The sequence below is a fragment of the Sesamum indicum genome, linkage group LG6, assembly GCF_000512975.1.
Source record: "Sesamum indicum cultivar Zhongzhi No. 13 linkage group LG6, S_indicum_v1.0, whole genome shotgun sequence".
Classification (NCBI taxonomy): Eukaryota; Viridiplantae; Streptophyta; class Magnoliopsida; order Lamiales; family Pedaliaceae; genus Sesamum; species Sesamum indicum.
In genome coordinates this window covers 21,412,933-21,426,541 of record NC_026150.1, presented here as the reverse complement: position 1 = coordinate 21,426,541, position 13,609 = coordinate 21,412,933, and the positions used below count along the sequence as shown (strand labels likewise).

At 34.1% G+C, this 13,609-nt stretch overlaps 2 protein-coding genes across 4 annotated transcripts; one reads left to right on the top strand and one right to left on the bottom strand.

Moving 5' to 3' along the window:
• On the top strand, positions 3,695-7,684 carry LOC105165370 (ultraviolet-B receptor UVR8). Of its 3 annotated transcripts, none has more exons than XM_011084351.2 (6): positions 3,695-4,587; positions 5,224-5,427; positions 5,988-6,098; positions 6,209-6,577; positions 6,666-6,773; positions 7,100-7,684. In XM_011084351.2, exons 1-6 carry the CDS (start codon positions 4,249-4,251, stop codon positions 7,433-7,435), a joined length of 1,467 nt encoding a protein of 488 aa, XP_011082653.1. In that variant the 5' UTR covers positions 3,695-4,248; the 3' UTR covers positions 7,436-7,684. The 3 variants fall into 3 exon arrangements, with proteins under 3 accessions (XP_011082653.1, XP_011082651.1, XP_011082652.1); XM_011084349.2 differs by having other exon boundaries at positions 5,215-5,427; XM_011084350.2 differs by having other exon boundaries at positions 3,697-4,587; positions 5,218-5,427.
• LOC105165369 (CBS domain-containing protein CBSX5) lies at positions 11,164-13,055 on the bottom strand. Its single transcript, XM_011084348.2, has 2 exons — positions 12,645-13,055; positions 11,164-12,208 (listed from the first exon to the last, which is right to left on the bottom strand). The coding sequence occupies exons 1-2, from the start codon at positions 12,965-12,967 to the stop codon at positions 11,374-11,376; spliced, it is 1,158 nt and encodes a 385-aa protein (XP_011082650.1). The 5' UTR covers positions 12,968-13,055; the 3' UTR covers positions 11,164-11,373.

The window sequence follows — 13,609 nt, the reverse complement described above, 5'->3', positions numbered from 1 at the left end:
TACTATTTCTAATTTTAATTTTGACGAATTAAGGATTTATTTATTTATTTAATAAATATAAAAGTAACTAATATATTTACTTATATACATCAAATATATATAGGGTTAAGATAACTAATAGCAAATGTTTTTTGATGTAGTCATTAATAAAACGTACTAAATTATTGATTAAATGTGTTTTTAGATAATATAAATCAAAATATCATATTTTAATATTATTTAAAACTAAAATATGATATATTGACTAACAATTCTAATATATAATAAATTTTTAAATACATGCATTTTATTATACTGAATATTAAAATTATAGCACAAAATTCATATGCATTATATTAAATATTTATTTACAAAAAAATTATTGAAATGTACTAAATTATTGATTGAACTTATTTTTAAATAATATAAACCAAGATATCATATTTTAATATCATTTAAAACTAAAATATGATATATTGACTAATCAATTCTATTATATGGAGAATATTATATCTTTAAAAATGATAAAATTCATATGCATTATATTAAATATTTATTTTGAGAAAACTTACGAAAATGTACTAAATTGTTGATTCGGCTTGAGTTTTAGATAATATAAACTAAAACACCATATTTAATATCATCTAAAATTAAAATATGAGATATTAAAAAATAATTCTAGTTTAGGATGAATTTTAAATACTTATTTAAAAAACATCAAAACTTACTAAATTGTTGCTTAAACTTATTTTTCAACGATGTAAATAAAAATATTGTATTTTTATTATTATATAAAATTAAAATAAAAAATTTATTGACTCATAATTTTAATATATGGTGAATTTTGAATATAAGCTTGATATAATATTGAATATGTACTAAAATAATATTTATAAAAAAATAAAAAAATATATATGAGGCTCGCGAATTCACTATATAGCTCGAACATGCTCGACTCGAGTAAAAGTACGAGCCAACTCTGCTCATTTTGCACCCCTAGTTGTGACTTTTGAATGCTAAGATGAAATAGACCAGCTAATATGCTCCGTATACTTGTTGCAATATGATTAGAAGTTGTCCTTCATAGAACAAAAGTAGGGGTGTTCAAAATTTAGTTGTCTCACCAAACCAAATAAGTTTGTATCGATAATTAAATCGAAAATTCAATTTGACTTTTGATTATTTTTTTTTTTAAAAATAGTTATTTTAGTCGGTATGATTATTCGTGTTTGGCTAATGGTAATGAACCGAATAATTGAATTTCCTTTTTTTAAAAAAATAATTATATAAAATATATATAATATATTATTTATAATTATTTTATTATATAATATAACTTCAATAATATAATTATAGAATTATATTATTATATATTATTCAAAAAAACAATTGGTTTTTTTTGGTTTAAAATTAAAAAACCAAAATAGGTTCAGTTATAATCAAACTGAATCGATAGTTTTCGATAAGGTTTCAATATGAAATTTCAGCGAATCGAAAGTTCTATTAGGTTCGATTTTTCAAACTGGACACTCCTAAAATAAAAAGCTCAAAACCTTCAATATCCCATTACAGATTTATAGCTGTACTTTTCTCGTTTGTCTATAAAGATCAAACACCCATATTTATGCTCATACAAACATGTTACATGAAATATATAAAAAATAAACCTAGCCACAATTAAGACTTAATATGGATCAAGACATACAATTATTTATAATCAGTAACAAGATACCAAAGATTTAATCGATAATTTTAACCTTAAAAAGTTTTTGAGTTTTAGATTTATAGACTTGAGTGAAATTCATTGTTGTTACAAAGATTATTTACACGAAGATAATAAATCTAAGTTGTATAAACATAGAAGTGTTTAGAAAATTGATGTTTCGCGAATTATAGTCTTTAATTTATTGTTAATTAAACTTCTTAATCATATTTGTGATAGCGAAAAGTTACTCGTTTTTTAGATAAATTCAACTTGTGATCTTCAGGCCTAACTTTTCACAAATTTTGGAAAGGTGATCTGCAAAAACAAGTTAGCACCCATATGCTTAAATCAGTAAATGAGGATAGAAATAAGAATTAAACTGCAAAAAACATAATGTAGGATAAAAATTCAGTGCCACAATATTTTGTGCAATAGTGCTCCTATGCGTGTGAGTACTAAGAAAATATTACCCTTTATCGAGGGAATATGGCCCATTTTATAACCCTCAATGTTGGTGGCTTATCTCTCCGGATTAACCTCCCTTCCTCGAAAAAGCTATCATCATTCTCAAGAGGGGCTGTTACAGCAACTCAGACCTCTTTCCTAAAATCATTTACTTTCCTTTTGGGGGAGATGACTTTCCCTTTGAAGTGCTTCAATAAGATTCGTCCACATATCATTGAGGCTTACAACAAACCGTCTTGATCATTTTAGGGCTCCCAAGATCCCACTAGGGGGTTGGGCCTCCTTCGAGGGTTGAGGGTAAAAACCTCTTTTAGTTTTAAGCTGTTAGAGAATTGCCATATTTTTTGGATTATATTTTATATTGTGCTCTTTTTGGAGTTTTGTATATCTTTTAGGTATTGATATATAAAAGGAATCACATATTTTATTTTTAAATAATGTATAAAAAATTAGAAATATGAAGAAACAAAAACTGTCTTCAAATATATGGTGAAGAAAAATGGTTTGATGATTATAATAAGAGAAATTCAAATTCCTAAGGATCAACATTTTTCAAAGGGGTAATTGCATCGCATTTTTCTATGGCTTAGTGCAATTACATGTAAATTTTATCTAACTTAAAAAATTATATTTAGTATATCTGACATTTGTCTTTATCTAATAAATAGTTTCCATCAATTAATCAAAATTTATCGAGTTTAATTATATTAACCCCAAAAATAAAGAATAAAAATCTATATTTACTCCGATGACTCATTTGTAAATAAAAAAATATTTTCTAACCAAACTATCCTTATGATGACCATATACCTTTTTACATGCTTTAGTATATGAAGATGTATAATATAAATATAGTTTAGTCAGGAAAATATTTTTTTGACATGCAATAAAGTTAATAATATATCAATCGAGAGTAAAATAAATTTTCATATAATTTTTTCGATTAATGGAAGGATCTATTTGTTTGACAAAAATAAATATTAAAAATTATTAAATATAATTTATTAAATTATAAAGAATTCACATATAATTAAATATGAAAAAAAAGAATCGGTTTTCAAATCCAACCTTAACATGGGTACTGCAGTTGGATAAGAAAGAATAAGTTGATAAGTGCGAAACCAATAAACATTCCATCAATATTTGTCTGGTCATTACGTATTGGCCGAAACATATTTCATATTATTGAACTAAAGTATGTAGCCTCCAGTGGCAGTGCAAAATACACTACACACCACAAATTCAAATTAGACACTGACGAACTAATTTTGAGCAGTAGTGGGCAGTGGCCTGGCAGCAGTACCAACGACTTCTGGGCAGGGCGTCAAAATATCAGAAACCATGACGACGTGGGTTTCCGTAGATATTCCACGTGGCCATCAAGCGCATTTAACAGAGGAAGGAAGATTCCTTTCCCGCATCATCCAAACACGGAGACTGAGTGAAACGACAGCTTGTGAGACGGATTTGGCCGTGTCGTTTTCCACGCTGCCCTTTCAACAGAACCTTTGTCATTAAGTTATTTTCCGCTCTGTTGGGCTGAAAAGTTCAAAATTAATCGGCACCGAAAATAGCTTTTTCCCACTGCTCACTTTCCTCTTTTTTCATTTGTGTATGAGAAGATGGTGGTTGTTGCATTCTGAGTCACTTCTCCTCTCTCTCTCTCTCTCTCTCTCTCTCTCTCTCTACCTACTCTACTGACTCATTCTCCATTCTTCTCCTTCTCCAATCCACTCGAATTTCCCTCTTGGATTGCTTCGATTCTGGGCTTTTGGGGGTTCCCTTTTCGTTTTTTTGTCATTCGGGAAAGTTGATCTTGCTTTGTTAAGTCAGTGATTGGCTCCGATTTCCTGATTCTGATGATTAATTTTAATTCAATCTACGAATCATCGCTGAATTTCTCATCCAAACCCCAGTTTCTGTGCTCAATTTCCTCCAATTTCTATCACTTAGACATTTTCCTTGTGAATTGCTTATATTGTCTCCGGTTCCGCCTTAAAATTTGATATCTGCTTGAATCCTCTTCTTTCACGATAATTCCCCGGTTTTCTTTAGAAAATTAACGATTCTTTTCTGGGTTCTATTTGAATTTGCCAAAAATGGGGGATCGGTTAAAGTCAAGTACAATGGACGACTTGCCCCTCCACTTAATTCTCGAAATCCTGACCTCTGGTCGATTGAGCGCGGCAGATTTAGTGTGTTTGGAGTTGACTTCCAGGACTTTTTGGGGGAGTCATGGATTATTTCCGGAAAAATTTCCTTCTTTGGTAGATTTTGCTGCCTTTAGACTATGTGGTTCACACCCAATTTATTCTTCGCTCCGGAGTAATGCTCAGAGCGAGCTTTATAATAGATGCAATGGGAATTGGAAGCGGGTCTTGAGGTTCTTGCAGTCCGTTGAACAGTCTTCTCACATGGTTGAGACCGCTGCAGGCAATGTACTACTTTTTGATTCTTGTGGTTATTTTAGCATTTTTTTCATTGCTTATATCATAATTTGGTATATGGTTGATGTACTGGACCGAGATAAGTGCTTAGTTTGATGTATTAGTTATGCTTGATATCCAGTTTGCTGCAGCAGTAATTAATCGAATTTAAAGGAACGAAGTCAGGTTAAAGCAATAGTATTGTTGATAACATCTTTATACAACATGTTATCTCAGGCTGAATTTAGAACTGAACATGAAAACAAGAATAGCCAAGCAAAAGACTTTTTCATGTTCCGACATATTATAAAGCCTAGACACTCTTCTATGCATTGTATTAGCAACAAATTTTTACTGAAACTGCTCGATAAGGATTAAAATGCAATTGTAGAGTTACATGTTTCACCTTCTGTTTCCATTCATCTCTGTTATCAGAAAACATTTGCCTTTAGCTTCCGTCTTAGACAGGCGAAAATACTAGGAATCTTTCAGATTAAGACTTCATTCTCCTCTTATTTCCCAGCCCTGATTTTTTCAGTATGGTGACCAAGATTTTACATTCTAGTGGAAGTAATATGTACTTTCTTGAGGCATAGCTTAGTTTTGTTTATTATTGTCTCTAATTCTGGTACTTTTTAGCAGATGCAGATCAAGAGCGGAAGATATCACACTTTGCTGATCAATGACTTTGGAGTATACTCCTGTGGTTCCAGCTTATGTGGTGTCCTTGGTCATGGTCCAGAAACAACTCAATGTGTAGCGTTTAAACCAATTAGTTTTCCATATCCAGCGCAAGTGATTCAAGTCTCAGCCTCCCACAACCATGCAGCCTTTGTGACACAGTCTGGAGAGGTTTGTCATGCCCTTGTGCTCTGTAAATTTGCTGCTCTTATCCTTTGCCCTTTCATCTTTTCAAGTAAAAGCATGTTCAAAGAATGAGTTGTTTATGTTCATTTCCTGGAACTGCCGCTTAGCTGCTAATGTACAGTGGAAAATTTAGAAATTTAAAACTTTAGTAATGCAACTGTGAGTACTCACATGAATGCTAATACCTTTCTTTCTGGGGTTGCTTGTGCTTGCATGCCAAAGGGATCCTTTCTTATTCTATTGTTTGCTTGGGAGTATTCAGTCTATCAATTATTTCCAAATTATTTGCTATATGCATCTCAAATGGTATGCTAATGAAAATCCATCTGATGAATGTGTTGAATTGCTTGGTGAACTTCTTTTTTTGCCTAACATACTTTCTTTCCGTCGTGTGATCTTATTGCTACACCCAATTTGGTTTTGAGAGGCAAATGCTGCTATAACTGAATGTTTTGGGCATCTCATCAGCTTTCTAAAACAATTAAATGTAGACTAATTTCATGTCACTTCACATTGTTTCATAATTTCATAAACTTGACATGCAGGCTTTCACATGTGGAGATAATTCATCATTTTGTTGTGGCCATAGAGAGACAAGCCGTCCTATATTCAGGCCAAAACTTGTCGAAGCACTGAAGAATATCCCTTGCAAGCAGGTACCCCATCTTATTATGTTTCTCCATTGGGGAAGGGGGAACTGTTACAATTGGGTCCTTCTGTTTTTTTTTGCGGTGAGCATCATGTATGATATAAGTGACCTCTTTAGGTAGCTGCAGGGTTGAGCTTCACGATGTTCCTTACACGCCATGGCCTTGTATATACTTGTGGGCTCAACGCACATGGTCAGCTTGGTCATGGTGATACACAGGATAGGCCTACCCCCCAAAAGGTGGAACTCCTCGAATGTATTGCTTCTGTTGTTCAAATTGCCGCAGGCCCCAGTTATGGTCTTGCTGTGGCAGATGATGGAACACTCTTCTCTTTTGGGTCTGGCACGAATTTCTGCCTTGGACATGGAGAGCAGCACAATGAGCTTCAGCCTCGAGCAATTCTATCATTCAAGAGGAAGGGGACTCATGTGGTTCGGGTATCTGCTGGTGATGAGCATGTGGTGGCTCTTGACTCCAATGGACATGTATGTCCTACACTAATTCGGAAGAAAGATATTAACATTTAAAAGTTAGTATAGTTTACTTAGTTGCACTTATTTTTGGTTATTACAGGTATATACATGGGGCAAAGGTTATTGTGGTGCATTGGGCCATGGAGATGAGATTGATAAGACAACCCCAGCACACCTAATCAGTCTCAGAAGCCACCTTGCTGTGCAGGTCTGCTCAAACTTCACTGCATTGATGTGCAGAAATTAATGGAAGTACAATTAATGTGGTGAATGATATAATTTGTTCTTTCGCTCTCTCTGCAGCAAGACATTATTGAGATTGATTAGAATGATTTTCTGTTTAGGAATTTGCTGCTTTACTTTAGCTCTCTCATGCATTGGCCATTTTGGCACTGTTCTGTTCTTACCCATTTTGACCTCTATATTGAAAGATTGTCTTAATTTGCTGTTTTGGGCTTCGTCTCCTCTACTTGGTCTCCATAATGTTTTTCTATTTATCATACCACGCGTTCATGTTTTTCCTATAACTTTTAGGTATGTGCTAGCAAGAGGAAAACTTTCGTTCTGTTGGATAATGGATCTGTCTACGGCTTTGGTTGGATGGGTTTTGGAAGCCTTGGTTTTCCAGATAGGGGAGTCTCTGACAAAGTATTGAAACCTCGAGTGCTAGACAGCCTCAGAGGCCACCACATTTCGCAAGTTAGCACAGGCTTGTACCACACTGTGGTAGTCACAAATCAGGGACAAGTTTTAGGGTTCGGAGATAATGAAAGAGCACAGCTGGGGCACGACACCCTCAGGGGTTGCCTTGAACCCACTGAAATCTTCATCGAAGAAACTGAAGACAATGCACAACAATACAATAGATGATATTTGTGGAGTTCTTTTAACGTACGGTAGGCTAATAGTCAATTTGTGTTTATAAAAATACTTTTATTTTCATTTCTGCTTGTCGTTATATATTCTTGATTTGTCAGGGACAACTGCAAAACGGTCGTCATGTATTTTATTATGGTTTGCAGAAAAGTTTATCCTTCTGTATTTTCACAGATTGTTACTCATGTAGCTGTCTAGTAAAGGATCAAATATGACTCCAGTTAGGTGTTAAATGTTCTCTCATTTGAATGATCTACTCGGTGCAGAATTATATTTCTTTGCATTTGATTTTGGCAACTGCATGCTGCCGTGCTTTCCTCGCTTGTACTTTGGATGCCTTGGAGGCTGACATTTTGGTCATGCAATGAAACTATTCGTCTTTGACTTCAAAGAACTGTAAGTAAATTTTGCCAGAGAGGAACAAATGCCACTTTGGATGCTCTTTCTCGGGCTAATCATAATTCAAATAAAACTCGATAAGATACATGTCGATTATATACTTGATGCATATTTATCGTCTTATAATATACAGTTCGAGAGAGTGATTAATCATGATGGTAACACTCACAATATGGTTAATTTAGTAAGATTAAATTTGATTTGAATCAAACGTTTCCTTGGTCTGGTCTGCTTTTCTATGTAATACAGTACTCGAAATTTTAAGACCACTACAAAAATGGTGTTTTTATATCCACAACGCATAAATGTGTAACCAAACTTTTCTCTCTTTGGTTGCAAGAAAAGACAGAGAAGCGAAAACCCCAAAAGCGGAAATCTTTGGAGACATGTTTATGCTTACATTAATTTGACACGAAGCAATTCCAGACAGAAAAACCTACCTCTGCTAAAACCTTCCCCACAAGTGAAGTCAGTAGCTGGAAACCAGTGTTGGATCATCACACAAATACCTTATTATAAAACTGACGATTTTGTCCTTATGGAAACAAATGGGATCCGAGATCCGATGATGTCTTCATCCTTTGTTTGCTGCTGCTTTTTCACACTACATTAATCAGGAAATCCAATTGACAAGGTTTTGATACGGTTTTCCAGTTTACTTGTAAGTGGATAAAATAAACATGATTAGAATTCTGAAAGCAAATCCAGCTCTGGAGATTGCAGTTCCACGTTCGCATCACATGACCAACTTTTAGCATAATCAGTGGAATCGCAATTCGGATTCTAGGCATGTTCCATGACAACTTTAACAATGTAGAGACAAAATTCTCGATTTCTGACAGGAGGGCTGTGTCTCTTGTTGTTGCTACATCTCTTTCTTTTTTACTCTTTTGTAGCAGTTGTTTTATTTAGTGTTTGATTCTTTGCTACGTGAGGGTGGTTTTGTTATAGTGTGTGGAGCATGTGAAATATGAGAAAACGAGAAGTTCTAGCCAGAATAACAAAGCCAATGATGGAAAATAATCGGCTCAGGAGTGATAAAATTCCTTAAAAATGAACACAAATCCACCGTGAACGTTGGTTCAAGTTATATTTGGATAGAAGAATTTGGACAGCTTGAAAATTTAAGAAAGTGATTTCAAATTAATTTATTTGAAAATTATTTAATTATATCAATATTTCACAATTGACAAAACTTAATATGACTATAAATATTGTCAATAAAACAATTACTAAAAATTTAGCCTAAATCAATAACTAAAACTAAAAAGAAATAGTCAAAATTAAGCCAACAACTAAATTTCAGCTCAGACAATTACAAAACAACTTTTGTTGGCAGAAAAAAAAAAAGTATAAATTATTTGACATCCGGTCACAAATTTCAACTTTTATTCAATTTAATATATACACACACCATATGTACTAGTTTATTTTAAAATAAAATAAATGATGTGATTTTTATATATTTGACGTGTGTGTATATATTAATAAAATAGTAAATGAAGTTTGTGTGAAAAATTCAATTGGTAGTTCTTCTGTACAAGAACCATAAAGTTGAAACAATATTACTACAATTCAAGAGAATCAAGCTGGACAGCAACTTAAAAGACACAAATGTCAGCATTCGTCTCAAGAAATTGGGATCCCATATATATCCTCATCATATATATCTCTTTTTATTTTTTTTCCCCTTTCCAACAAATCGATCATAATTATCAATATAAAAAATTCATATCTAACAACTATCGATGAGTATAACAATTATATACTTAGTATCAAATATCTATGTGTAATCAAAAACTACTATTAAAAAATAATAAAATTTCACACATTGATCGAGTTTGAACTCATGTTTTTACAGTCGTGGGGTCTCAATTTCGTCAATTGAGCTCGACATCTATGGGCTCAAAAAGTGTTATCTTTGTGGAGAGGAATAGATACATTATTACAATTACATCAGAACAACCAACACAGAAGCAGCCCTTTTGCACAACTTTGAATCTGTGGGAAAGTGACTAAGCAACTAATCAAGTAATTTAAGTCGGAGGGCTTCGTTTCCTCTTTATTGGCTGTGGGATTCAAAATGCCATTTCGACTCAACTTCAAATCAATACCCTAAAATAACTGCAAAGTCTTTCATAAGTATTAAACATCACAAATACTCAACTGATTAAACTTTTACAGAAACAGGTGTTTATTTAATAGGGTAAAATACACTTTCCCCCCTTAATTACTCGTTACGTAATATTTATTTTTTTAAATTAACAAATATAACACTTATATTTTAGTTGGACAAAAATACCCCTTATGCCTTGAACAGTTATATTATTATCAATATATTTTAGTATTTTGCATATTAAATCATCATAAAATTATATTCTAATTAATTTTTTAATAAGTGAATAATTTAAATTAGAGTGGAGTATAAATTAATATATGGTAGACACACAACAAATATAATATAACCAACAATTCATATGTGCTTCTTAAAAGAAATTGATAAATATATATGCTTAATCAAAAGCTAAATATTTTAAGAAAATAATGAATAAATATATCTTATCATATTTTTAAAAGAAAATATATTAAAAAAACTGATATGTAATTACTCATTTTTATCTAAAAGAATAAATAGTTAATAATTTAATTTTATTACCAAATTAATAAAAAATATTTTCATGAATTATTTTTGTGTATTTATTATACTCATTCATTACTTAACTTTGAGTCTGTACAAAAAAATAAAATATATATGCTTTTTGTGTATTATCTATTTATGTCCTAATGAAAAAAGATCAGTTGTAAATAGCACGAGCGCAAGTGTAATTTTGAGTTTTTTTTTTTTAAAAAAACTATAATTCACATTTTCTTTGAAAAGAATCTAAGTATAAATAACCTTTTATTTTATATAGAAAATTTTTATATACATAACATGCATATGTTAATTGAAATAAAAAAATATAATAATATTTGTAATAAAAAAGTAAAAAATGAAATAAAAAATTATAAAATAAAATAAAAATAGGGGTTGCATGTAAGGAGATGAGTTGGCGTCCACCAAACCAAAGGGCAGGTGAAATTGAGTTAAAGCTAATAGTAAATTTTGAGAAAAAATGAGAACGCGACATATTCAAACCGCTTTTCACATTTAAAAACGTAGTTAACATTCATTACAACGCTTTCAAGACTTCAACTTTATTCATGTCCACAGACTTCAAACTGCATTTTCTATTGCAACATGCATATTTTTTACCCTTTCTCTAATTCTAAATTAAAGCTTTTTGAAAAGCGAATAATAAAATATTCGATTTATGAACATAGAAAAAGTCCAAAAGCAGCAGCCATTTTTAATTATTATTATGAAATAAGAGATGAGCAGCAACACGAAACCAATGCTACAGACAACTAAAAGTACAGGCTCATATTCACAATATGTTCCTCCTTTTATCACTCAACAACAATTAACACACTCTTATACCCTACCACCATCATCATCATCTACTCATCTTTCTCCACCCTCTTGATCGCCACTGTCAGATCACAGACTCCAAATTTTCCCGGAATACTTCCAACATGTTAGCGAAAGTCACGATTCCTACCACAATGGAATCATCTTCGATCACCCACACATAGTTCACACGGTGGGCGATCGCCTGGATCATCACTGCCACCAGTGAACTCCATGGATGGCACACGATGGCCTCCGCCCGTCTCACCATCCGGGATGAGTAGCTGCTGGACCTGCTGTACCATCCCGGCCTCGATAATGGTGTGGTGGGCGATGGCAGTTCCTCGTCGGATGATGAGGTATTGCCGCTGTTGTTCACTAGCTCTTCTAGAACGCCTTGGAGGTTTTTCTCCTTCAACCTCTCATTAACGGCCCTTACGATTTCTTCTGGAGGGCCACCGCAGTCAATGTAGGCCAATAGTTCACCGGTTGAGAGGGTCATGATGGCGGCTGCTACTGTTTCATCGCAGCTGCCGAGCGTGGAGGGGGAGATCTCCCCGATCAAAACGCCACGTTCGTCTACCACCGCGACCGAAGTTTGATCCAGGAGGGAGAGGGAAATGGCGGGGATTGCCGATGAGGCTGGGGAATAGTAGCCGACGACCATGAATTTGTGGGTGATGATGCCGAGGGTGTCGATGGAGAGCGTTGGGATAGGGGAGAATAGGCCGATTGAGCTGAGGAGGAATCTGATCACATCTTCTTGAGTTAGCCAGCAGAATTCTTGGCCGTTGTGGAAGGTGGGAGTGATTGAGGGCGATGATGATGCTTTTGGGAGTTGTTTTCTCCTTGAGTTGCTCTTTATGGGAACCACCAGATTCTGAGCACCTTGGAGGATCAGATCAATGGCTTCGAGCAAGCTGCAAACAATCGATGCTAATCTTAGAAATTTATCAAAACAAAAGAAAAGTTTTTCACCAATAAGCCAAAATTAGGCCAATGTGCAAGAAAGAAAGCAGGGTAGAAACAGGGCAAAGATTCTGAAACTTCCTCAGTTCAGCTAAGAATCAAAGATACTATATTTAATTCAGATCTAGCCATAACACTCCAGGTTTACTATTTTAAATCAGGCAATTAAGCCAAATTCGCACCAAAACAGTAGAATTCCAACTCCGTATTCTAAAAATTACCAAGCTTCAGCTTACATGAATAAATCTGAAAATTTAACCCCACTTTGAACTCATCAAAAGATCAAATTTGGCAGAATCAGAAAGGACCCTCAAATTTACCCAGAACAGAACAATCCAGAAATGTTAGAGAGAGAGAGAGAGTTGTAATTATCAAAGAAGTACGCACCTGGAAGAGGGATCCACGTGCCTGACCAGGCCCTTAACTTTAGACAACAAAACAGAGACAGGAGACTTCAAAGCCAAAGCCGGGGAACCCAAATTCTCTTCTCTACAGAGATAGCATATGATGTCCACCATGCACACTTTCCCCACACACACGCACTCCAGATTCCTCTTGTGGTCACAACTCCAGACGCTGATGAAATTATCGTCGGAGGACTTGACGGCGGCGAGGGCGTCGGCGACGGTGGCGGAGGCGGAGAGGGAGCGGAGCGGCGGCTTGCCTAGGCAGAGGTCAGCCACCTCATAAGCCAGAAAACGAACTGCCATGCAAGAACAAAAAGCTAAAGATTAAAAATTCAGGAGAATTTCTAACTCTAATAAGCGGAGAAAGCAAGGAAGATAATTTGAAGAGAAAGGAGAGTGAAGTGGGAGAGTATATATAAGGGTTAGAGCGGAGTGGAGACGAGTACGACAGTAAATTGTATCCTGTACACGTAACACCTACATACACCTCACCGAGTGTGTATGTACGTATGTATGTATATGCTGAGGGGTACGGTCGCAATGCGGTGGGCTCCACGTGCGAGAAGGTGATCCCAGGAGTGGGTTCCACTCCTTGATATTTCTCCTTCCAGTATCAAATTACTCTAACCACTCAGATGCACATAATTTTTTGAAAAATTTATTCAATAGTAATAATAATTAATACAAGCATTTTAAAGTTATTATATTTTTTGACCATTTAATTATAATAAATTAGCTACACATTACTCTATAAGCATAGCAAGATATTGACTGGTTGGTCCAACTTTGCTATGTAGTATTTTATCATAACAGTCTTTTCAATTTCTTTTAATTAATTTGTCTGAAAGACGATATCCATATTTACGGCTCGTAAATATTTTTCATAAATGGTAATGTGATAGGACTTTGGTAGAGTTATCTTAGGAGTAATGGTACTTAATAGAA

What these genes read in the sequence shown, in the direction of transcription:
- LOC105165370 (XM_011084349.2), top strand. Translation starts at nt 4,249, where the DNA reads ATGGGGGATCGGTTAAAGTCAAGTACAATGGACGACTTGCCCCTCCAC. An exon ending in TTGTGACACAGTCTGGAGAG is followed by an intron (nt 5,428 to 5,987) that starts GTTTGTCATGCC and finishes CTTGACATGCAG; the next exon opens with GCTTTCACATGTGGAGATAA. An exon ending in CTCTTGACTCCAATGGACAT is followed by an intron (nt 6,578 to 6,665) that starts GTATGTCCTACA and finishes TGGTTATTACAG; the next exon opens with GTATATACATGGGGCAAAGG.
- LOC105165369 (XM_011084348.2), bottom strand. Translation starts at nt 12,967, where the DNA reads ATGGCAGTTCGTTTTCTGGCTTATGAGGTGGCTGACCTCTGCCTAGGC. An exon ending in CACGTGGATCCCTCTTCCAG is followed by an intron (nt 12,209 to 12,644) that starts GTGCGTACTTCT and finishes GATTGTTTGCAG; the next exon opens with CTTGCTCGAAGCCATTGATC.